The sequence below is a fragment of the Osmerus eperlanus genome, chromosome 3 (genome assembly GCF_963692335.1).
Source record: "Osmerus eperlanus chromosome 3, fOsmEpe2.1, whole genome shotgun sequence".
Taxonomy (NCBI): Eukaryota; Metazoa; Chordata; class Actinopteri; order Osmeriformes; family Osmeridae; genus Osmerus; species Osmerus eperlanus.
In genome coordinates this window covers 11,509,708-11,536,045 of record NC_085020.1, presented here as the reverse complement: position 1 = coordinate 11,536,045, position 26,338 = coordinate 11,509,708, and the positions used below count along the sequence as shown (strand labels likewise).

The 26,338-nt window shown below is 44.6% G+C and overlaps 1 protein-coding gene across 3 annotated transcripts in view; it reads left to right on the top strand.

Annotated features, from left to right (window-relative positions):
- The window catches only part of arhgap15 (Rho GTPase activating protein 15), a 40,387-nt gene extending 15,603 nt beyond the window's left edge, over positions 1–24,784 (top strand). For all 3 annotated transcript variants that reach the window (XM_062457254.1, XM_062457253.1, XM_062457252.1), the window contains 8 exons: positions 472–570; positions 860–1,013; positions 2,749–2,871; positions 4,869–4,967; positions 6,847–6,924; positions 8,943–9,077; positions 17,464–17,569; positions 24,112–24,784. In XM_062457254.1, coding sequence (XP_062313238.1) covers positions 472–570; positions 860–1,013; positions 2,749–2,871; positions 4,869–4,967; positions 6,847–6,924; positions 8,943–9,077; positions 17,464–17,569; positions 24,112–24,295 — 978 coding nt within the window. In that variant the 3' untranslated portion in view covers positions 24,296–24,784. The remainder of the gene's footprint in view (positions 1–471; positions 571–859; positions 1,014–2,748; positions 2,872–4,868; positions 4,968–6,846; positions 6,925–8,942; positions 9,078–17,463; positions 17,570–24,111) is intronic.
- The last annotated feature ends 1,554 nt before the right edge of the window (positions 24,785–26,338 follow it).

Below are 26,338 nucleotides of genomic sequence, written 5' to 3'. Positions count from 1 at the left end.
TCAATCGCACTTGACAGTGCTGACCTTGATGCCATGGTTTCTGAAAGACTTTCACCAACAGCACAGTTATTTCATTTGACGGCGCCAAACTCTGTTACTGCACCATTGGAGAGCTGCAGAGCAGGACCAATATTAATATGACAAGTATCACACTAATTGTGTTTTCCCCTCTGAGGAGACAGTCTGCATTTGTCTCTTTCTTTGGCATACACTCTTTACAACGTGAGCTTGTTGTCACACAGCAAGCATACACAGGCAAACCAGACATAAGACTTCTACCAGACCCTGAACATGTACAGAAATTAAATAACATAAAGCCAGAAGTTGCAATGTGTGCACCTGTTTTGTAAAATATTTAAATATAAATATACTAACCACAAAATGTTGTTAAATATTCTGTGATTATTACGATTAAACCTTGTCATAGATACTTACACATTTGTTTAGTTGGTTTTCCTCTCCTGATTGCAGATAACAACCAGTTTGGGAAGTGAGTTTCTTCTCCAGGCTGACAGTTACCCTACAATCTGTAAATGGCACGATGCTGTAAAACAGAGAGTTGACAGCTTGGTGAGTAGCAGTCTATGCACTCTTCCTGGTGTCCAATGAGCATACAATCTTTCTAAAATATTAGGATTCAAGAATTTACTGTAAGTCATACACTGCATAATAGCTCAAAGTAAATGTTCAAAATCCAATGTAAAAAATCCATAATTTATGCACAATTTAACAGGTCAAACATAAAAATTCTTCCTCAGCATACAGAGAATTGTAAAGAGAATATTTTGAATAAAACACCAAAGTTATGCAGTCTTTGGCCTTTCGCTCCCCAGAGGTCATAACCTGTTTTCTTTCCTAGTCCGGGGAAGCTGGGGGGCCTGCCGGTGGCAGGGGGGGGCTGCGGAGGTCAAACAGCTCAGAGTACCTGCCAAGAACCAGCCGCTCTCTGCCAAGAGATGGCCCTGCCCGCTCCAGCACCAAGGAACGCAAACCTGGAAATAGACACTCTATCCGTGAGTTTTCCACAATGTTACCTAGTTTACCAATTTCTTATCTCCCTCTGCAGTGTTCCTGTTGCTAATCAGTTTGCTCAAAACAAGGAGTAATGCAGCAACAGTTTCATCATTCAGAAACTGTTTTTATGTAGTCTGCAGGCCTACACATTTTCCCTCCAAGGTATAGGGATCAAACATAATGCATTCATAGTTTTTTTGAATTGGTATTTTCAAAATGTTTTTTGTATAACACTGATCTGAACTAGGTACATACTCAGTGTATAAACTTAGCACTATAAGTCGACCGATTGCTTACGTGTTAACTAACATATTTCCACTTTACTTGAGTGGTCATTTCCAGCATAAGTAACTCGGCTTGACACATTTCTCAGATTTTCTTTGGCATTTTGTGTGTTTTTATAAATATGCCCAAAATCGGTGGTGACTGTTAATTTCAATTATGACCAAGGCATAGAACCATGACACAAGAACATGCTAATTAGCATTATGTCAGCATATGTCAAGTAGCAATTATGTTAATCCCTGTCAATGGTTCAAATCAATCTCGTCACCTTAAGCGCTGCAAGAGGAATATATTGATGTTGGGTGATCATATTAAAATCCTAATTAGAGACGAGGGACATTGAGGTCAAGATCCAGTCTCTTATTGTTATCTTGATTCCGCCTTTGATTCTGGCTATATTCTCGTTAACATGAAGACATGAAGGGGACAGTCAGTTATCTAAGCTGTTGAGCATCCTTCAGCTTTTGGCTGTGGTATTAGTCTATAAATCCTAACGTATGCATTCTGATAGTCTGGTCGACAGTATTGTTCTAATCTCCTGCTGTATTTCAACACACTATGTACTGCACATACTCTGTACTGAATCTGGTGAAGCCTCACAGACCTTGCAAGCATACTCATAACCTAACTAATACACATCCTATTCTTGGCTGCGCACCCACATGGGACACAGAACACCAGTTCTTGTTCACGTAGCTCAGAAACGTGTGTTTCCTGGGTAGCAAAGCTGAGCCGGAGACTAAATAGGTCGTTCTGATTCATTTGGGAGCCGCAATGTTCGTTTTCTATCAAAATGACAAGCTGCCCCAGTCTTTCAAAAAAACTGTAGGGAATTCCTCATGACACGTAAAAGTTCAATTGGAATGAATTATAGAAATATACAGCCATGAGGGAGGCTCCTGGAAGGAGGGCTGATGAATAAGTAACTGTGGAGTTGGGGAAGGGAAGGGCCAGGGAATTATCAGGTAGAGAACTGCTTTCAACTGGTCCTGTATTGAAGTCATATGAGAATGTGAGATTATAGAAGGTATATGAAGCGTTACATTAAAATGTATTGCTCCAAATTATAAATATAATCTATCAAACATTGTTTTATGTGGTGAGTTATGGTTCATGAAACCTCATTTGAAAAGAAATTCAAGTAACCACCACAACCTACCACCATGTCTAGGAATATATTAACACTTCTAAACTCCAGATACTGTATTCATACCACATTAACATATTTGGCCTTAACATGTATACGTTGCAATGACCTGTGTTTGATCTGTAGAGTTCAGTCATGTCTAGAACCAAATCTAACCAACTCTTCACTGCCTTTGTTGAGGCAGATTCCTTTATTAGCACAGTGGTTACGTTTATTATCAAATTAAATAAACCAGAAAATATCAACTGAATCAAGTATGTGACTTTGTCCTTCCTTGCCTGTGTTTGTTTTTAACCATTTAGTTCCCAAGCTCAACTACAGCGCCTCAGACAGTGCCGACAAAAACGGTGTGAAGAACAGACTGAAGAAGTTCATCACCAGGCGGCCTTCTATGAAGACCCTGCAAGAGAAAGGCATCATCAAAGGTCTACATCTACATTCAATTTACAGCTATAACTCAATATAACATTCACTTAACTGATGCTTTTATCCAAAGCAACATACAAGGGGGGGAATTTGAACCAGGGATCAAGTGCTGTGGAGGCAAATGCTCTACCACTGAGCTCCACTTAAAAGATGGAAATTGTGAGCGTTGTCGTCAGTACAAACAGAAGCAGGGAGGTTTGGACACCATTTGAAGGTTCGGGGGAAAAAAGAAATACATGTTTTTATACATTAATACCACATTATTGTGAACACTAATCTACCATCGCCTGTTTTTTTGTCATTTGTCACTGTTATTTTTAAAGTTGCTCATTTAAAAAAAGAATCTGCATCTGTAGTACTTCAATTTTATAATAGATAATTTACTTAGTAATTGATTATAACCATGTAATAATGAATATAGTTTGTTCTCTTCCCCTGACATATTAGGAGTCAAAGAACAACAGAGATTGATAAAATTAAACCACTGCATTTTTCTCTAACAAACCACACCAATCCATTGCAGCAACCACAGAATCCATTCCTCAAAGGGGGGAACTAATTTATTGAGCTCACGGTTGAAGGAAAATACACCATTAAAGGGCATATTTAAGCACATTTGCAATCCTTAGAAGAAGGTAACGGTATTTGGAGTTTCCCTCAGCTTCAAGGAGAGCCTTTAATGTTGTGTCCACGGGACAAATGGTAGATCAAAGGGAGAGGACGTTATTGACGGAATAAATGAAATACTTCTGGATTAAGGACTGGGGCAGGTGGCCCCCAGACTGTCCTTTTGGCAGAGCTGGTGGGCAAGTCACTTCAGAGAGTGTGCTTCCTAAAATCAGCCGCATGCCCCCCCGCCCCCCCCATCCCTCTCCTCCCTACCCCCTATCATTCTTCAGAATGCAAATTAAATCCATGCAAAAGGAGGGTTATTTGAATTCCTTCAGGAGGAGTAATTTTGCTCCATTTCTCTGCCCCCCTCCCCCCCCCCTTTTCTCCCCCCTCCCCACTCTTGCCCCCCCTCTCCGCTTATCTGTGGAGCGCTAGGAGAGGCGTACTTTGTATGCAAAGGTGCCTTGCTCGCAGTCATGTATGTATTTGGTGCACCCTCCCCTCTAGTGGGTAAACAAGAGAGGGAGGTCTTTGATGTTGCACAGGCTCACGCAGACGGCTCTGGCGGAGGGGCCCGATATCAGGACACAAGCACGTGGATGAGAGAGACAGAGAGAGATAGACAGAAAGAGTGAGGGGAAGAGAGAGAGTAGGGGTGAGAGAGAGAGGAAAATGAAAGCGAAAGACTGATCCAGAAAGAGTGTGAGAGAGAGAGAGAGAGAGAGAGAGAGAGAGAGAGAGAGAGAGAGAGAGAGAGAGAGAGAGAGAGAGAGAGAGAGAGAGAGAGAGAGAGAGAGAGAATGACAGCCTCTGTGCATAGTGAGAAATGGGTCTCAGTTCAATGTGTGCTTTACTAATAGTAGATTTTTTTTAGACATTATTATGGATGGCAACCACTGCAGTATGACTGGTTAAAGTTAGTCTCTGCATAGAACCTGAATGTATGGCCTGTTGGGACTGATTGAGGTTATTTCACACTTGAGTTAAATGAACAAAAGCAGGGTGATGGAGCGGTGGGAAGGCCCATATAAGGGTAGAGAATGTGATCCCGCCCACCATCTGATTACACTAGAGACGCTCCATGGACTCAAGGTTCATGGGAAAAAATGCTGCGATAAAAAAGTGTGTGGTTAACTGTTCGTTTGTTTATTCTGTGTTGTGATGACGTGTACGCAGTTTGGAGAAATCACCTTGAGACTTAAGTAAGGGTGTGAGTCAGATGTAATGAATCACTGAAAACTACTGTTAATGGGACTTAGTACCTGTAATGATGATGTTTGCTGTGATTACTCCCACTGTTGCCTCTCTGGCTGCCTACTTCAGTGATTCTGGTCCTGTGAAAGGAGGTTTTTAAAATGACAAAAAACATGTCCCTCTCCTCCAGATCGAGTGTTTGGGTGCCACTTGTTGACGCTTTGTGAGAGGGAAGAAACGCTGGTGCCAAGGTTCGTCAAGCTGTGTGTGGAGGCCGTCGAGAAAAGAGGTATGAACTACACTGTATTGCATTTCTATCACCAAAAATGAGATTCTTTGTGTGTTAGTCCTGCAATGGCTGAGAGCTGAAGAGTGCATGGTGAGCTGAGGTATACATTTCCTTGTCTCTCGCTTTTTTGGGGGGGGGGGAGTGTTGGGAGTTTAAGGGCTCCTCCCTTCAGCATCCTGTCCCAGGGCTCACCACCTCTGCTGTGCCTCTGTCTCCCGATGTCCCGGTCAGGCCTTCTGCATCCTCTCTGTGTTTATACTCTCCTTCTCCGCTGTTGATGTTTTTTGGGCTCATTTGACGAGATCCGTAGTCATACGTATCTGTTTTATAATACTTGCGTCTCGGTCATTGACTTTTAGCGTCGCCTCCCAGCGTGTCTGCTCAGCAGTTTCCCAGGCTCCCTCGCATAGCTGCAGAGTCGAAGGGGCAGAGCCCTCAGGAGAAAGCTCTCCGGCATCCCAAATCACTCGCTCCTGGTTCCTATCCAAATCCAAGTCCACTTCAGACTGTTTACAACGCACCGAAATTGAGACTGAATTATGTGTTTGTGTAATGGGTTCCGTTTGTGGTTTTGGCTGAACGTTTATTCTGGACTATTAGTTATCTCAGGGTAAAATTGCGGTGAACCGATAAACTGGCTGAGAAAATAATACTGATTAAGAACTTCTTTTAACTGCTGTGATTATTTACAGATCTGTTATGTTTCTCGATACATCACGTTCTTGAGTGTGCAAGTAAATAAAGCTTTCAGCACAAACAAACAAAACATTTTTGGGGGCCGTCGGTTGTGCTTTTGATGCACAGAGAGGAGAGATTAATAGCTTTTGACTGCTTTAGAAGCAAACAAAGGGCCAAAGTGTGGGCCCAAATCCATCTGGACATCTGAACTCAGCCCGGAAATACGATGCTACAAGAATCCCTTTTAAGTCAAACATCTCTGTCTTCTTCACTCTTTCAAGCTGGCCATGTCCTCTAGTCACCCCACCAGTGACAGCAGAACACTGCGAGACACTGTCAACTGCCGGCAAATCTGGACATTCATTAGAGCAATCAATATAAAGGGCAGAGAGAGTGTCGCCCCATCTCCCTTACCTCTGCCCAGGGCTGCAATGACACCAGAGTCCTAGTGAGGGTGGCTCACACAACAAAAGATGGCAGAGGAAACCATGATACCCGTGCAAGGAACGCACTGGTTTCTTCTCCACTTTAGATTTAGGCTGATGATCTGTTGATATGGGGGTGAGGTAAATTTACTGTACCTACAAAATGCTCTGTTTTGTAATTCGGAGAAGAGATAAAGACTTACGGTATCTTACACTTTAAATGTAATTAAAAAAATCTCTCCTTCTAAGAACTGTCAACTTCTATGTTATAGATAGTATATGCAGTTTCATGTGAAGAATATATAGATTCTTCACAAGAAATTGCATGGCAAAATAAAAGTTTCTATACAAAACCTTCTCACTAAAAAATCCAAATAACAATGTTCACTTTTTTTAAATGAGGACAATGAAGCACATGACAATCTGTCAACTGCTATTGAGTTGCTTTGGCAGGCTTGTCTCATGTCCTTGGATGGAACACCGAGTGGCAGACCGACTCTATAATCAAAGTAGTCCTCAAAATCTCACTGTGAAACGATGCCATATGGCACGCAACTAAAACCCTCAAACCAGGCTTGATATCAGTTCTCCATTCTACTGCAAAACATGTTCATATTTAGTTTAAAATAAACAAGAAGACTAGGTTGACTACATGTGCTGTCTTGTGAAAGTATACTGTATGTGTATTTAGCAGGCAGTACGGGGAAATGTTTGTGTTATTAGGTTTGCTTTAAAGGGTGATTCAATCTATTTCATTTGTTGTGTGTTTCTGCTAGGCTTGGAAGCCGATGGTATTTACAGAGTTAGTGGTAATCTGGCAACTATCCAGAAGCTCCGGTTCTTGGTTGACCAAGGTAAGTTCCCTCCAACTGTTTCATTAAACTGTTATCTCCTGCAATTACATACATGTAAATGCAACACACACACAAATGCCCTGTAAACAAGTCCCCATCCACCCATCAATCTGGAGTTTTGGCTACAGGATATTCATCCTTTTGGCCATTTCTGACCCCATGTGATAAATTATGTTGTTATCGAGTACGGCACTAGACAGACTTGAATTAAGGCAGAATTAGCTGTGATTTTTTTTAAATGTTATTGACAATCAATGTTTGTGATTATATGGAGCTGAGTACTTAATAGACACAGCTGGTCTGTTCTGAGTGTTCTGTTGAAATGATGCATAATTCACAAAATTAACACATAATTCTCCTTACCATTATTCATAAGTCTACAGTCTACTCCAACTAGGATATCTGGACTTGAAAGTAATTTAGGAGACATTCCTCTCATCAAACGAGGACTTTCTGTACAAGAGGAAGCACATTGTACCAAAGCTCCCGTACCTTTAGAATAGATTCTTCGTCACCATGACGAAGAATCCCCCTTTGAGACAGCAAGGGCAATTTATGCTTCCATTGAACCACTGCTACCCTCTGCTTTGTATGAATTAACCCATGTCTCCTGGTGTGCCCAGAGAAGTTCTTTAGCCAACAAGAGAGTGTTTGTCTCCTCTTGGTAAGGGAGGAGTAATGGCGAACAATCCCAACCTCTACCCTGTCTTAGCACAGTAAAATGGATTTTCCTGTCAGTAGGACAGAACCCCCTTTGATCCATTTTGCGCTATCATTTTGTACCTTGTGGTCCTCTTGTGCTCATAGCTTGGTCTATGATTACCCGCTTCGGAGGGGAATGACACCAGCGACATAGTACGCATTCCGTGCATTCTGACATTCTGCCACCATGTGCCTACATTCTGTCCCACCCATTTGTCCTGAATGTGTACCGTTCCGTCAGCCCCCAACATGGCCGATCACAGAGACACTGGACTGTACCAAGTATGTATAGGAGGGGTTCAGGGTCAACTACGTAAAATGGTGACACATTTCCACAAATACTGGGCATAACCCTATTAACATAGCCTATTACATGTGCTATGCAGAACACGAACTCCACTGCTTGGTTGGGTTTAGGTTTGATTTAGGTTGCAGGTTCGGGGTTGAACTTGTTGTGCATTCCCAACAGACAAGGCTTACATTCCCCCCAAGTGGGCTTGCATGTGAGTGCTCCACACAGACCACAGGCTACAGAGGGGTGGAGTGGAAACACTGAAGAGACAAGCTGAGATTTCATTTAGACAAGCTCTGGGCTTTTGTGTGTGGAGAAAACCCCTGAAAAGTTATGTAGATAAATTACACTTCTACTTTAGGGTTAGGGTTAGTCATTTCCAAGTATAAACATGACTGTTTAAGGTACTGCCTGTAGTTTATAAATGGACACAGGATATAAAAGCATTCACTTAACTCATCCAGTACAAAGACCTCATTACCGATCCTCAGAACAGGCCTCCGAGTAAATTATCTCCATATGAGTTATTTGAAGGATCCCCTAGGTACTGTATGGTTATTATCACATAAAGGCTAATTGTCTCAGTAGGTGAAATATGGCTGACTTCCAGCATAACACAGCGTATTGTGAGTGGCATAGCTTCCCGCTCTCATCTCGCTCTGCGGACCTCCAGGCCTCCAGTCAGCCTGGCTGTGGATCACATGCCTCCCCTCCCCCGGCCCACTGTGCCCAGCGCCTCTGCTGCGCTGCTCTACCTGACGGCCTGAGTCACTACCAGGGGTGCTTCCTATCCTCAGCTCTATTAAAATGGAATCATCTCAGCAGAGGGTGTTTATGCCTCAAACCGCGACTGAGAACATGTGGCGGCAGACCTCTTGAGTAGCCGCGAGCCTCGTTAGCGAATAAGCGAGTGCCACTGTTAGCAGGTAAACATTAGCATAGTAATTAGCCCGGCGCTAATTCTCCCTATTAAAAGCTGTGCGTTTCCCTCTGCTTCCCCTCCTGTCCCCTGCTGTCAACCCAGAGGAAGAGCTTGACTTGGACGACAGCCAATGGGAGGACATCCACGTCGTCACCGGGGCGCTCAAGATGTTTTTCCGGGAGCTGCCAGAGCCTCTGTTCCCCTTCCGATTTTTCGACCAGTTCGTGGAGGCCATCAGTGAGTAGACACCAGCTGCCCTCCTCCATCACCACCTTCATTCCTGTCACACTCTTATCTCTCCATGCTGGCGCAGCTTCCAGTCACCTTGCAGTAACCCTCATTGTTCCAGAGTTCTGGCCCCATCCCGGCTGTTTCCCCCATCTTTGTAACTCCACCAAACCCAATGACAACCTCATGTAAATACCATGTGTCAGAATAACACTGATTTAGCACTAGAATATTCAGGCGATTCTTCGTTTTCTCAAAGTAACACGTCCATTTTGCCTCGTGGTGTATAAGAAGTAATCCTGTTTACTATGTGTGCTTCTGTTTGCTTCCTGGAGGCAGCTTGGTTAAAGACTAAAAATGTTTTTCATTCAGACAGTCTGAGAGAGACCACTAAGAATTCAGTCACGACATGATGGCGGTGATGTGCTCCCATCGTCTGCAGAACAACAGAGCAGAGATCGATATGGTAAAAAACAACCCTTGGTATAAAAAGAACAGAAAGGGACTGAAACACTGTGTTTAAGGAAGCTTCTCTGTTGAGTTATCTTTGAGAAGAAACATTTACCTCTTTAACTATGGGGCCTCTAAAGGTACAGTCTGTCAGATCATGGCACTTCTCTCTGTGTGCAGTCAAGAGGGGGCGCTGTTGAGCAGCGAGGGGTAGCTCACCTCTCTCACCTCTGAAATCCCCTGGTCCTTGCAGGGAAATTCCCCGGAGCAGAGGTCTAGAGCAGGGCCTGGCAGGCCCAGACAGAAGTTGTCACCAGACCTGTCTGGGAGTCATGTGTCCACCCAGCCGTCTCTCAACTAGTCACCATCACGCCACCTATCAGATTCGTCATATCTGCAGACCAACTGACGCCACAGCGCTAACCTTGTATAAACAATGCCATTCAGTGCTGAAACGCTACCTGGGTCCCCCTCCTCAGCTGAAGATTGAGAAAGAGAGGCCAACAATGAATTGGGCCTCCTTGGCCCGTGTAATAATATGAGTTTGGGTGTATCACGGTGGACTAAGTTCTCCCAGCAGTGAGGTCATAGGTCACAAAAGAACACGGTTACAGTACATTGCCCAAGTGCTACAATACATGGCGATTTTACAGCAGACCTACATCTCCTTTTATATAAAGTATTTGTGTCACATTACAAAAAGTGTCATCTATTATCAATTTAGCACCACCCTGATGCCCAAATATTCTCTCAGAAACCCCCCCGGAAAAAAAACGATTGCAAACAATCCCAAGGTGATGGCATAATTTGGCAATAAATATTTACACGTTCGGAATGTAGGCCAGAATACCCAGAGGCGCTCAAGGTGGTTACATCCAGTTAATCAGATGAGCTGCAGACTCACAGACAGCGTTTAGACGACTAATTAGTCGTGGAGGAAGCCGCTCGCAGTAGGAGTCGTAATTAGCCTAACCTGCCACACCGTTGCCCTGGTACCAAGATCAGACGAGGCGGGGAGGAGACTGGACTGATTTTGACTAAACAAAGTGGTTGGAAAGATTAGAGTAGAGGTAAAGAGATGTTAACAGGCATTACAGTTGAGTATGCTTGTTTACTCCCCCCCCCCCAAAAAAAAAAAAAAAAAAAAAAAATAAGCTACAAATGTGCCGGCAAACCTGGGTAAGGGGGTTAAATATTGGACAAACAACCAAAACTATTACCCTACGGTTTAAAGGAAGAGTGGAAACTGAACAGTGTATTAACATTAACCTAATTATGACAATAGGAAATTGCAGTTATTTCAAATCAAAATGTATTTGTATAGCCCTTTTTACACGCAAGCATGTCACAGAGGGCTTCACATACGCCCATAAAACTGCCCCTCAACCAACCTAAAGGAAGACAAGGAAAAACTCCCAGAAAACTCACTAGAGGAGAAAAAATGAAAGAAACCTTCCAGTTATTTGACTCTATGGGTTAAATCTGATCAAGAATGGTCAAAGTAAGGTTCAATGAAATACATATTTAATAACATTGCAAATGAATGAAATCAATTACAAGGCAAACATGTTACAAAAGGAAGGTTTTAACTCTTACCTACTGTACCTTGATTATTGTTAATCAGAGAGAGAAAGAGTAAGAGGCGAGCAAGGAAAAGGAGTAGGAGAAGCCAGAGCTGAGGAGAAGCCCTCAGGAGATCAAGAATCCACAGAACAATGCTTCACAATTCCCTTCATACACAAGAACAACCAATCAGACCACATCTTGACCCTTACTTATCAACACATGACTAGCAATGCGACAGTAAGTTACACAATGAGGAGTGAGAGCGTTCAAGCAGAGACCCGAGCAACTCCAGATTTGAGCATATGAGAGGTTGGGGCAGGGTGACGCCCAGCCTTACAGCTACTAGGCGATAAGTTTAATAATCGGGTAATATGCAACGCTGATCGTTTCGGATTGGTCCAAATCTTGTGAAATATAACACCATTAGTAAAAATGTAAAACAAACATATGCGTCAAACACCTGCCCATGCCACCTGAGAAAACAAGGTTGAATATTTCACAACGATAAGCTCTCTGAGCTCAGTAGCTTAGATCGTTGAAACACGATAGAAAAATAGTGTCTGTGCCCACGGCTGTGACCGTGTTTCAACTGGTCTGTGGTTGGTGAACAGACCAGTCTGATACCTCACCCCATGCATGTCTAACACCCCCCCTACTTGGGACCCTGATAGCGTCTCTCCGGGTGGTGGTACAGAAGCTAACGAGGAGAGGAGTCATTAGCATCCTGGTGGCGGCCATCTTGGCTGACCCCTGTAATGGGACTTGCATTAGTGGGGGATCCTGAGGGCCCGTGTTTCTTCTGAACAGGAGGAGGCCTGATGATGAGACAAGCTCCACATCGCTGGGTTCCTAATTGAAATCCCTGGTCCAGAAACCCTACTGTGGGAGTGCAGCACCACTGGCAGTGTGTGTCATTATGAAGGGGCAGCAGTGTGTGAAGCGTGGGACTGGTTGAAATAAACAATATGTGTGTGTTCAGTGGAACTTCCACGGAGCTGGGGAATAAAAGGATGCAGGGTAGTTAATCCTCAGTGTAGTCTGTTAGTATTACCACAATATTGCCACATTTTCCTTGGGACAATGTTTTTGATCTACTTGTATGTTGTTCGTGAAGGCTTTGTCTTCTTATTAGAAGACAATTTCATAGTCAATAAAGTGTAGTCTCCCTTATCCTCTTCCGGTCCCTCTTGTCTTTCCCCCACACACACACACTCTCTCACTCTCCCATCTCTCTGTCACTCTTTCTATCTCTCCCGCTGTTTTTTTCACTCGGCCCTATCTCCCTCTTTCTTTCTCAACTCCCCCCCCCCCTCACCCCCCAGCCCTCCTTCATCTCTCCCTCCGGCTCTTCTGGGTAGTCCGGTAGAGATCCTCAGGTGGGGCCCATGCCCTGTTTCTCTTCCCTGTAAGCTGTTCATTCTTGGAAGGCAGAGAGCAGCAGCTGTGTTTGCAGGCCGTGATCCTGGCAGCGACAGAGCACAATCTATTATTCATGTGGCCCCAGTATCAGAGCGGGGGGATCTGGAATCTCAAGCCACCTGTCTCACAGACAAGCACGCCTTTTTGTTCCCAGCGAATCAATGCAAACACTGATGAATTGAGTTTTATCTGTTTTGAGCGTTGACATAGATGGCGTTTGAACACGGGCAGCAGACAGGATGCTTGGTCATTGACTGGGGCAGTGTTGAAAGTGTTGCCAACAAATGTGTAAATCGGTATTGGGGTGGGGGGTGTAGAGGGCTGCGACAGTGCTGGATTTGGGAATGTGTTAAGTGTTTACATGGATAGATATGTTACTTGGCTGTGTGTTTGTGTATGTGTGTGTGTGTGTTGGGAGTGCATGTGTTTCTTTGTTTACACACACACAGATTTGACCTCTCTTACTATTGTGGTTTGCAGTCTTGCTTCCAGAAATTCAAACTGGCGAGCATCCGAGCAAAAAATATTTTACTTTGCTAATTCAAAAATGCTAATTAGGAAAAAAATTGCATATTTTCCCAAGTTGTTTGGTCCTTGTCTTTGCCCTCAGTAACCATGGAAATTGAGTCATGTGAGTTTGTAACTGGGCCACCCAGGCGAGAACACAAACTGAAGCTGCAACACAACCTCCTCTACACCAGGGCCCTCCCATCATTAGCTAGCCCATTTTCACTTCCCTATTTATTCACTGTAACGATGCAAAGAATCCGAATCAAAGCAGGAAACTATTTTTCAAGGCAATCAAAGGAATCTTTTTTGTGTTGGTGTTGCATGTCCTCTTTACCTTGGAGGGTTTTAAATGTAAGCTTCCATATCTGGGCTTTGGGAAGGATAAAAACATGGGACACACCTTGAATTCCAAATACTCAAAGCGTTGCGTCTGTGTTTCAGAACAGTTTTTCTAATTGGTTATTAAGACAATATCCAGCACACTGTGGGGCTCGTCCACAATTGGGTCAGCTCATCCGATGCATATTTTATTGAGATTTTCTTGGAAAACGGTAAAGTCCAGCTCTAGCTCCAGGTCATGTTGGGTAGCACTCCACTTCTACAGCTTCAAAGAACCATCATTTACATATGAATAATTGCACATATTTATGATCTGGTCTACTTTAGCTAATAATCATCATTCCGGTAGAAAAAGAACTAAGAGGAAAATGTAGGACATATCTCTGTCCTCACCTCCACTCATGTCACAGAGAGAAGTTTGTGATTTTAAGTTTTGTGGGTGTATATTTGGTGCCTTGTTTTGGCTGTTCTGTTGATGTTAGTCAACTTATCAAGTGTAATGCTCTCATTATTTTCCCAGATTGATTATTAACTTATGATCCATCCCATAATGAGTATTAATTATGTTTGTCTTGGCAGCGGGTGGTGTGGGGCAAACCTCTTACATAAATATGAATGAAAAACAAAATCAATTCTTGACTTGAGTACAGTTGGGTTGTTCTCTGTTGGTATTAAACTCATAATTTTCTTTGCTGAATCCCTAATAGTTCTGTTATGTCTGATGGAGATGACACCTTTTTCCTGTGAAACCAAGGGATTTAATCATTCTTATTAGTTCATTTCTTTTTTTATAACTCTTTGAAACTCTCCTCATTTGCATGCAAGTAAGCTGGCCATGCAAATCGTTTGAAATGCAAAAATATATCTACTTTCTATATTTCATCAAGCAGCTTTTCATGTTTAATAAATTACAGGCGCCTTCCTCTAAGACTTTGTTATTCATTAACCAAAAGCACACAATTGGGATCCATTTAAAATCTTAATCACAACCTGCAGGATTATTTGCTTTCTGCTAATATTTGTCTTGACGGGGCTTTGGGAAGCCAGTACACTAAGCCTGGAGATGGGCTGTACAGCAAGCTCTCCTGAAACAAAATAGGTTCCACTGTTTGTAATGGGATTAGAATCACACCATAGCGGGTGCAGGGATGTGAATGTAGTCACTGTGTCACCGATGGAAACACTTAACGGAATGCCAAAAAATAAAAAGCTTTTAATTACTTTTATTACAGATTTTGTGTTCCAGGTTTAGAGAGAGACGTTCGACTAGAATATGAGAGGGAACACACGTTTTCACGTTTCTCTCTGGAGATTCAAGTTTTTGTCTGGTTCACTCTTTAAAGACTCAATGGTTAAAATGTGACTTTTTAAACAGTGCTTAGGCACACAGTAGGTGAATAACTGGCCTAGTCAGCCCAACATGTTTGGATTGAATGTTGGATGTGTGTAATGTTTCGTAGTGGCATGACTGTGGCCATGTCAATCTAACACATTCAAGTCAATCATGTCTGGGTGTTTTTCCAGGATCAGGCTACCACTCCTCATCTTACCAACACTGGCCAAACATGATTCCATCTCCATTCCATGGGTGTTGTGTTGTTGTGTACGACCTCGATGGGGAGCTATAATGGCCTCTTGTCATAACAGGCCATAAATCACTCAATCCCCGGTAGGTGCCCCAAAGCTGGCCCTAATGCTGCAGTCTGGGACTCACTGACATGACTCATGCTTCACCTCTCCTCAGTGGGTTGCCAGCAACACTTTAAAAAGGTACTCCATCATCAACAATGTTGAAGCCATGAGAATGTTAGAGGTTTTGGATGAATCTACATGCATGTTTGCCTTGATCCATTAATGTATGCATAGATATATAACATGTAGGCTGCTCTATCTCATTTGTAAGGGAAAAAAACAATGAAATATAAAAATAAATATTTGACTCTTTCGTCTGAGGATAATCATGTTCATATGTTGGAAATTAAAGCAATGAAGGTATGCTTTCTTTACATTTTTCGTGTTCAACTTGTGAACCATGAACCACTTTGACCATGACAGGCCCCTGTGCACCCTCCCCAGCACCAGGTTTTAGGCTCAGCAGAGTGAATCAGCAGATTCGGCTTCCACAATACTAACAGCCTTTCTGCCTGCTCTAAATTAATGACACTGCCCCTGCCATCTGTCCACAATGGTGAGCTGAGGGCATCTCCAATATGTCAGACACCAACGGCAAAGTAATTAATGAATCATGTCCTTTGTGCCAGGAATGGAGACTACATTTAATATTTTAAAGCTTGACGGCTATCGATTGGTTTTGCATCAGCAAGCACTTGCTTACATATTTCCACTCACTTTCCAAAAGAAGAGCTTTACAATACGATCTTCAAACTTTGCACTGTACTGGCCATTTATCTGGGGAGAAGAGGAGAGGGCAAAATAGGAGAGGAGAGCAGAGGAGAGATAATAGGAGAGGAGCAGACTGAGAGTGACAGGCCACCTAACACGCAGGAAAGCGCTCCCACACATTCCAGAGAGGCTCACCTAGAGCAGAAGGTCAGGGGCCCTACTCTCTCTCCCAGAACGTGTTTGTCCATCTGTGCCCAACTGGCGGGGGTTGGCACCCGACGCGGGCATCTGCCACCTGTGCCCATGCCAGCTCGGTGTACACGCAGACATCTGCTCGAGCCGTGCTCAAGGGGAGCCTCAGTGGCACAACAGACATTGTCCTGGCTGTGTCTGCTAACAACCTGCCATCAGGAGAACACTGTCTTCACGCTGACGCTGCCTAACCTGCGCCTCGCCGTGCGGAGGGGGACGACGACGACAGGAAACTGAGGACAGGATGTGGATGAGTAAAAGTTTAGCGCCTTTCAGTGGGATGTAGGATGAGAGAACAGGTCGAAGGTCTGAACAGATGGCGTGGCTCTCGCATAGCTCTTTGATGTCATGGAGTGTGGTGGGAGTGTGTTGGTGTGTTTTGGAGTGTGTTACGGAGTATGTTGGTGTGTTGTGGATTGTTTTACGAAGCGTCACAGTTTCTGTCTGCTTGTCAGGGGTTGAGTGTCGTGTTTTGGGTTTTTCATCAAGGGCTATTACTTTCATCCTAGATTTCAAGAATAAACACACACTGACTGTAAAGTCACACACAAACAGACAAACACTAGAATCTTACACACACACACACATTCACACAAACTTTGTCTAATACACACCCACACACACAAACTCTGTCAAATACACTCACATACATACATGTTGACCTAACTGTTCCTAAATGGTGTTGATTCACAGGGATGAAACATCTGGTCAGATTAACAAAGTTGTTTGGAAGTTTGGGCTGTAAGAGGAAAAGAAAGACAGATAGAGACAGAAATTTGACCCCACGTCCCTGGCCCTATCAGGGCTAAATCGAGGATTTTCTGCCCAGGATTATCAGACTTATCTAAGCAATGTGTTTCTGTTGTTGACCACAATCAAAGTCTCATCAAAGCTTAAATTGAAAGGGTTCATCTGGAGGAGAAAACCTACAGTACCTGTTATCCAACAGTATTCTACTGCCCCGATCCACAATCTTGACCAGGAAATCCATTCCTTAGAGGTGTTTACCAGTCACACTATGATGGATGCTTCCTGTTAGCCAGAGGCCATGGGTCAAGCAGGGTCCTCAACTCCCAATGAGAGAGCTGGATGATATCTCAGGCTTCCCTCTGCATTAGAGCCCATTTGGCGCCTCCAGAGTTGGAGCGGGGGGACAGGGCAGGGCGGGGTGGACGGGGGTGGGATTCTCCCTTAAGGCATCTATTCGATCAGTCATCACAGCTCATGTTACAGATACAACCAACAGCATCTAATTGCTTCCTGTAATAAACGTCCATTAATAGAGAAAGTTGCACTAATTCCACTTGGAAGAGGAGAGCGGTAAAAGCATTTGCATTTGGACATGATCCATCTCTGAACCCTAATGTTGACACTCTAAGGGATGGCTCTCTCGCACGCCACTTCCTGGTTGCATGGGCTCAAAGTGTGGTGCTGAGGGCTCCAGCTAGCTGGTGACTCAATTACAAAGTTTAGTTGTGTCTGTGCGACTGAAATGTTGACCTTTCTCTCCAAACAGAGACCAAGGAGCTTAAGCCCAAGGTGCAGGCCCTGAAGAAGTTGGTCCTGCAGCTCCCCAAGCCCAACCAGGAGACCATGAGACTGCTCTTCAGACACCTGCATAGGTACGTCAAAGACACCGACTCCACACCCAGGATGAGATGTGTACTCAACAACACAACTGCAATTGACCTACAACCTCAGAGGAAGTTTTGGGGAAAAAGGCTGTTAGTGAGATAGTACCCTTCCCTCCAGACTCCTGAATATGAAAATAGCCGACCAGTAAGCTGAGTCTGTCACATTGACGAGCACAACATTGAATACTAAATCAGCTTGTGCTGCACATCTCCTGGAGCATCTCTGTGTTGCGGTGACCACTACTGAGCCAGGGAGACTGACGGAGGGGTCAAACTAAGAGTTAAGGGTACAGAGAGGTCGCCCTCTTCTTCCTCGCGGCCACACTACTGTACGTGATCCCAGGGGGCCTCTGTGCTGCGTGTGCAAGTTGTCTGGCCCCTGTCCACCATGAGAGGGCTGGCCAGGCTAAAGAGGCCATATGGCTAAACCCTACTCCCAGGAGAGGTGTTCTCTCCCACACCCAGCCCGTCGCCATATTTACCACCCTGCGCTGGACGCCAAATGACTCATTTTGGATTTATGAGGCTCCTCCCTAACTGGAACAACATACCCCCTTTGGCTGTTCTGTGTGTGTGTTGTTACCAATGCCAGGTCTCTCAATTAGTCCAAGCCCCTCTATCTCCCAGAATTGTCTTGAGATATAATCCCCCCCCCCCCTTCTCTCTTCTCTGTTGTGTCCTCTCTTCTTCTCCTCCTCTCTTTCTGCGGAGTATCTTATGCAAACACACCTTCTATACAGTTAAGCACATCAGCACAATGTCAATACTTAATGTATCTGAGAATGATCCCCTGCGTCTAATGCTTCTCCATCCTTCGCTTCTTCCTCCTCCACTTCTTCTCCCTTCTCCTCCTCCACCGCCTTCTTCCTCCACCTCCTCTTCTTCCAAGTCTCCTCAGCACTGCAGTCCAGCTCCATATAACCAGCCAGGACAGCAGACCCTGCTGAATAATATCACCATAAAAATCTGTCAATAACCTACTGAAGTCATTGTCGCATTGTTCTGCTCGCACGCTCCCAGAAAGGCATTGTGGGTACAGACTAAATCCCCGGCAGTGCCTCAAAGTCTGTCCTGTACCGCAGGGTAAGCCCCCCCCCCCCCCCCCACTGAACCAGGCCAGAGCTGCTCATGTGAGGGAGCGGGGGAAGGGGCCCTTGGGGAGCAGACCCAGGACCCAGGCTGACACACCCAGACCCACTGATGTGGTTTAGCTCTTGTTCACTGCTCTCGTACCATCCTCCCACAGTCCTCTCTCCCTCTCCCTCTCCCTCCCTCCCTCCCTCCCTCTCTCTCTCTCTCTCTCTCTCTCTCTCTCTCTCTCTCTCTCTCTCTCTCTCTCTCTCTCTTTCTCTCTCTCCTTTTCTCTGTCTCCTGTTTCTCAGAGGCTGGGTGCATAGCATAATGCCTAATCTAAATTGCACACCAGACCACACTAAATTGGGATCATGTGTGATTTTTTTATTTATTTACGTATTATTCTGCATTTCTCTACCAGTAGGGTGGGGTTAAGTACCATTGGACGACAAACTTGTTGAATGTTTTTTTTTTGCTAGATCCGAGTAATGGAAAGACGGAGACTAGAAAAATCATTTGGAGATCTGGAAAATCTGTAGGCCATCAAGGATGTCCACATAAGTACTGAATGGCAATTTGGAGAGCCTTTGTGAGTCTTAGTATGGGTCTAGCTCTGTGTGTATGTGTGTTTGTGTGCCTTCTACAACAGTGCATGAAGCAATATTTCAACAACATCAGAAAAGGAAAGTGTTTTTGCCATGTTAATTGTAACCCCGAAGTTTTATTTCTGCTCTCTGGGCTTGGCAGTGCTTGGCATGGCCTGTTCTCTGGGAGTTTCTATGAAGGTTTTCCCTCCTTTGTTGTGGCTTTCCTCTCTGCCTGTTCAGAACTGGAATTCCATTTTTCCTCTCTCCCAAATCCACAGGATCTGGCTTCAATATGGAGCTGTGTACTGGCATTGTGATGATGTGGTCCGGGAGACCAGGATCTCTGCCGTGCACCTCCACTCAGCAATGTTCAACGTTTTTCCTTCTCGTTCTGCGAGTGTTGCTGTCAGTGTAGCTCATGGCCGCCATCCACCACACAAACCCTGAAACCTCCAGCGCTCGCTGTCTGTTTTCTGTCTTCTCTCTCTTCCTGCCGAGGAAACGCAGAGAGAAGAGTCTCCTTGTAGACGTGATGCCGTCACACAGGCCTGAGATCTACTGCTAATAAATCACACTGGATATCAAGGAGGAACAGGCTCCCATGCCTCCCCCAATGCCATACGTCACAGTCAACTGTAAGAATATGAGTCACTCCGGAAACTTCGGGCCCTTCATTGTACAGTATGTATGTTTTGTAGTCTGGGGGTATTCTTAGTTCAGATCAGATGTGGGCGCTGTCCGTTCACTTTGTGAGAGTGACACTTACTGCCTCAACCCCCGAGCAATCACCGACCCCTCCCTCCCTCCTTATCCTCACCCCCCAACCCGTCTCCTCCTCTGGCTCCACATCCCTCCCTCTCTCGCCCCCTCCTCCCCCCCTTTCTCCCTCCCCTTAACCCTCTCTCCTCCGGCTCCACATCCCTCCCTCTCCTCCTCCTCTCTTCCTTCCCCACCTCAATTTGTTATCAGTCCCATGATCCTGAAGGAGTCAATGATGCTGACCCAATTAGCAGAAGCCTTCCAGGCGAGGGGAGACGCCATCGCCATCATGGTCCAGCTCCCATTTCCTGTCATACCCCCGCCCTGAAGAAATGAGATGCTAATTAATTACCACATTCCCTTCTGAGGGAGATATCAATGGTTGGTCGGATCACATCATCAGCCACTCCCCTGAGGCCTCCTCTGGGGGAAGGCAGGCCTCTCATCCTCACGCATGGCATCCTGGGAGATTTAGGATTTTGGTGTCGGAGTGTTGATGAGAGTCAATTACAGTCAAAATGTTGTTTGTGCATAAGGTATTTAGAAAGAGGCCCAGGGTTACTGTTGTTACTGATGGGGAAGGTAGGGGGAGGAGAAAGGAACAGGAAGGAGGTTAGGGTTGTGGAGGTTGAGTAGGAGCAGTAGGAGTAGTAGTGGGATAATGGTTAGAGTCTAGCAGTAGGCGGATCAACACTTCTCCCCTAGCTAGTTGTCACAGTGCTGCCGAATCAGCCTGAGAATCGAGGTGATGTATTTATCCTGTGAACGTGCAGTAGAACGACTTTAATAATTAACTCTCCTTATTGGAGATCGTTAGTGGGCCATTAGGCATGGCAATCCAGACCTTTAGATCATGGTGCTTCGCTAACGAGGTTAGCAGCCTGGCAGTGGGCCGGCCATGCTACTGTGATGCACAGGGGCCAGGGGCGTGACTGAGGTTAATTGCAGACATAAATGGAAAATTATAGTGTGTACACGTTGTAATAAGGTTTCACTCATAGTGCTCTCAAAGACACACCCTGAGACACTCAGTCACGCAGACATGCAACACACATGTGGGCGCTAATGCAAACATGAATAGATGTACATGTGCAAAGACACACACACACACACAGAACCTAAGGTTCAGCCTTGCTTATGCAAGATAAAATACGTCAACACCTATTAAAACATTACCTTAGTACTTGATATGCATTAATCATAAACAATATAATTATCTTGTCTATGTTGTTCATTTATCCCATAGCCAGATTATGGTAGGGCAGGGCTTCTGTGGTGACAGTTAAAGCATCTTAATTGTTTCTTGGTAACGCTGATGAATGTCTGCCAGTGAATCCCCATCCTGTAGTTACTGTACCCTCCCACCTGGGATCCCAGTCCTTGTCTGGAATCCATTACAGCACTTCTCCAGCCCCTTTGCTCTACCAACCCTGCAGTTAGCATACCACAGCGTACCATAAATGAGCTGGACGTGTGACAGCCTCTCTTCTCAAGCAAGGGCAATGATGAGACAGTGCCCATGATAGGAACACAGTGGAGCAGGGACACCCAGCGACAGCTAAACCTTGATCTGCTGAGCCTAACCGCAACCTCTGATCTCTCAGATAGCCCTGCTAACCCTGTCCCTGACCTCTCAGGTAGCCCTGCAGAGCCTAACAATGAGCCCTGAACATGGATTACTGAGCAAGCATGTGACTGAAAGAAACTGGAAACTCCCTCCAGTTAAACGATGTAATGTTTTCTAATCTTAGGTCAGAATAATGCTATTACCCTGGACTCTACAGTTTATATGCCTCCTTTTCAACTCTGACAGCAAAGCACCACAGCACAATCTTCAGGGAGATTCCCAAGACTCGCTCAAAGTGAGGACGATTATTCAGAATGATTGTCAGAGAGTATCATCATCATCAGTGCCCTCCGTCCATAATGAGGTGAAGGAATATGCACAGCACGTAAAACGCTTAGAAGATATTATAATGACATATGGCAGGCGAAGATGTTGACAATCCCACATGATTAACGATGCTGCAGATAACTCGTATTGGGGATAGACACAGCTTGATTTCTGACCTTTTCAGGCCTGCGTATCATTAACATGCCATTTCTGAAAACCCGTTGAATCTTCCAACGCCAAATACTAACGTGTCACCTGAAAAAAACACCTGGTAAATGTGGTGCTTTTCAAGCTCTAAACTGAAGGACCATAATACTTGAAATATCTCTTCAGATATTTTTGATATTCATTTCTGACTAAAAGTCATGGTCAAGAGTACCTGCATATGGGACCAAACGTAGAGGGAGAAGTATCGGAGGAGCATGGGATAGTTCCCAGCAGGGCTACGGTCAAGCACCAGTCTCCTCTGCTGCTGTGTGGGACATTAAGCAATTTTTCTCATTGTATTTTGTGCTTTTTGTTTTATGGCATGTAAGCCATAGATAACATCAACTCTGCTTTCCAAAATACCAGCTAGGGATGCCACAGAGCTGCATAACAGCCTGGCATCCTGACAATACCTTTTGGATACTGTTGTGCTCTGAGAGGCCCAGGGTTCTGGGCAGAGGAGGGACCGAGTCCCACCTCAGAATGCTCCGTCAAGAGCCCGCTGACAGCTTGGAGAGACGCCCCACGCCACAGTCCTTCCATCCCGTTCCAGGCCTCACTCCACAACGGGCCCAGGAGCCTGTGGGCAGCCTCCTCCTTCTCCTCCTCCTCTCTTCCCCTGCTCCTCCCTCCTTCTCTTCCTCCTCCTCTCCTTCTTCTCTCGCCCTCCCATGCTGTTCAGCTCCTCCTCCTCTTTCTGCTTTCCACCTCACTTATTCTTTCTTCCCCTTTTTTCTCTCTTTCTTTTCCGTAAATGTACCACCCCCTCCCCACACACACACATTTCTCTGTCCCCCAGCCAAACCTCATCTCATCTCAGTCAGAAAGCTGCATCCAAATCCGCTTCCCCCCCCCACCACCACCACCACCACCATCACCATCTACTCTGCACATGGGACACACAGCGTTCCTCAGCTTGGCCTTAGCCCTAGCCTTATCCCCAGTCTCATCCATAGCCTCGGCCCTAGCCTCAGTCTCAGACATTGTCCTCTGATTCGTCCTGGCCTCACCCCCTAGCCTTGGCCTCACATTCTAATGGATTACATTTCCAGTGGGTCATTGTGAAGGAAGATATTCAGTCAGTAGTAGGAGAGGGGGGGGGGGCGGCTGTCTTTAAGAGCAGTTGCGTGTGTATTTTTCCTTCCAAACTTGTATGGTTTCCTAGTCGTCTCCAGGATACCCACACTGAACCCCCGTTCTTCATAACTTCTTCTCAAATAAGTCCAAGTAAATGGGTGTTCCGCAGCAAAAACTGCTGTTACTGAATATGTGGTTTGGAGAGAGCTCCTTCAGATGTGACTGAACCTGGATGCTTGAGTACCTAAAGCTGAGATCAAGATAACTATACCCAATGTTGCCAATACTGAAACAAGATGTACTTTCTATCTTTCTACCTTTTAGATGTAAAACCTGCCTCACTGATAGTCTGGTCAAATATTCCAATGCACCTCAGACATTTTTTATCATCTTCATGGAAAGGATTTGCCCACATCCAGAGACTTTGTTTAGTTGAGAAGTTTATCTGAAGACAAACAAATAGAACGTGTCAGTACTGATGCCCAACAGAAGTTAAGAAATCCCAGAAGTTAAAAATGAAATTAGTTTCGTTGTCTTTGTTCAGATTCATACCATGACCCCGAATTACAATTCCTGCTCGCCAAGGTTTCCTGTCTCCTAGGACCACCAGTACCAGCTGACACAAAAACAGTTTCTACCTCTAGGCCATAACAGCTGAAAAGCCTACAGACAGCATCAAACACATTTGGATCTGTTAATTTTCCAAACTTTTTTTTCTGTTCTTTCTTATTCACTTCTCAAATTAGTGTACAATATTGTGATATTATCTTCCTATTTTCAGTCTTGCTATTTATGTAATTTTCCATCTAGTATCATCGCAAAACTACTAACTACTCTTACTAAAAATTCAATTGTTCTCTTCATTGCATGTAACCAGTTCATGTGACTGTAAACAAACTCAAACGCAACCATCCACTTCCTGTTTCTGGTAGAATCCTGGAATACTCGGTGAAAAATCTTATGTCGACCCAGGGTATTAGCATCGTGTTCGGACCTACGCTGATGTGGCCTGAACTGGACTGTGGCAACATGGCGTTCAACATGGTGTACCAGAACCAGATCGTGGAGTTTATCCTCATGGAGAGTGTGGAGATCTTCAGTCTGGACAGGAAATGAAATGGACTCCTCTTGTTTATCGCACACCGATGATTTCCTCCACAGACTGGAGGTGGTATTGAGATACAAGTTTACAGCTAGTTTAGAGGCTGTAAAGCCAATAGTTGTATTTTATCAGTGTTCAGAGATGATATGTCATTTATTCATGACTGATATGTTTTTCTTTTATGGCACATTGTGTTTCATGCATGTATTCACGCCATATTTCATTTTTATCCATGGTATACTTTCATCCCAGTGCTCAGGTTGGGATTCCTGACTTTCAGAGAGAGTGAAGGCTATAGTACTATGTGCTTTTCTGAGAGTGATATGATTCCTTTCCTGCCTGTGTGTGTGTGCGCGCGTGCAGATGTGTGTGAGAGTGTATGATACCATTAGCATTTGTCATTATTCAACTGTTAAGAAGAGCACCAAACTGTGTACAAACTTCAGTTTCTTGATATTGTTTTGTTTTTGTTTTGATAATAAAAAATAAGTCTCTAAAATGTTCATGTTTGAAGATTTTTTCTTGGTTTTCACAATGGTTCAGTTATGTCAAGAGGTCTGAATCTAATTTCTGAATGGACTGAAGTTTGTGATAGAACTACTGCCATTGTGTACTCTATAACATCTTATAACATTGTCTGCAGTGTTTCTGGAGGCCACACTCAAACACAAACACACACACCCACACACACATACACACACACAGCCGAATCTGCAAAGCAGATTACTTTCAATTATTTTCTAGGACAGACGAGCCATTATTGAAACATAACTAATGGATCTACTCCTGAAATAAAACAGTCAATCTCAGAGTGAAAAAATACATTGGGAAAAAGAGAGAGAGCAGGAGAGGGAAGAAGAAGAGAGAGAGGAATGGATCTCAGTAATCTAATGGTGATCAGGAGAGCTGTGTGATGTCTCTGTCAGTTTTCATTAGTTGCTTCTCAAAGCCTGCCTGCAATTAAACCATATTAACCCTCATCTACATGTGTGTAATGGTTTAATGTGCCACTGTTCAATTCAGTCATTTCAGTTTTGTTTTGGATTCATTGTTTAATCTAAAGGTCCATTTTGGCCCAAAGTAATGATCAAGTTCAGATCATTTCTGATGATCACTAAGTCACATTTCGGCACTTTGAGTTGTTTAATCCTGGCCGTGGGTCACCATGACGAGACTCGTTCTCCTAAATGTCTGCCCTCAGCCCAACGTGTGGGTCAAGCCTCCTGACAGGCTCCGCCAAATGTGTTTCACCAGTCTTGTCTGCTCAGATCACAGAGGAGGAGTGCAGGCATTGGATAAGAGCTGCCGAATCGCCACACTGCTTGAGTTAAAGCTGATAATCAATGTAATTGGACGGTTAGTCACACTGCTGAAGAGATGGGTGGAGCCTAATTATCACCCGCTCCTGTTAATCAGAGGTTAGGGAAATGTCTTACACGCACACATAAACATGTAGAGTAGACAGATACAAAAACACGGAACACATGAACGGAAGTATGCACACCCACCTAAAACTACTCTTACGCTCAGACACACACACACACACACTCGTTCACACAGGTGTTGTCCATCAGTAGTATCAGCACAGCTGCTTCTCTCCCACCCCGTCCTCCCAGACCACAGTAAAGAGCCGTGTGTTCTCTGAGCTCCCCCTCTTCCTACTGAAGTTAGGGCTCCGTGCTCTTTGAGCTATTTCTGTCTCCAGGGACCAGACTGGTTACCTCTCCCTGGACACGGGCATATACTGTTTGGTGAATAGCTGCAGACATGACCTCAACAACAACACAGGATGTAAAATGTACAATTCAAGTCGAAATTCATTGTCCTTGTTTATAAAAGGATGTGCTATTTCTCGACAGTAGAGGTGTTAAGGTGGTTATGTTTTTGGTGGGTTGATCAGACCCCTTTGTAAAGGACCCTGTAGAGAACACAAACTCTCCTGGTCGAAGCAGGAGCTCTGATACCTCACGGGCTATTGTCAAGGAGTAAATATGAGTTGCGTAAATACTGTCCGGATCAGTGCTCAGTCAGCATATCTCCACGTCTTCAGTGTACAA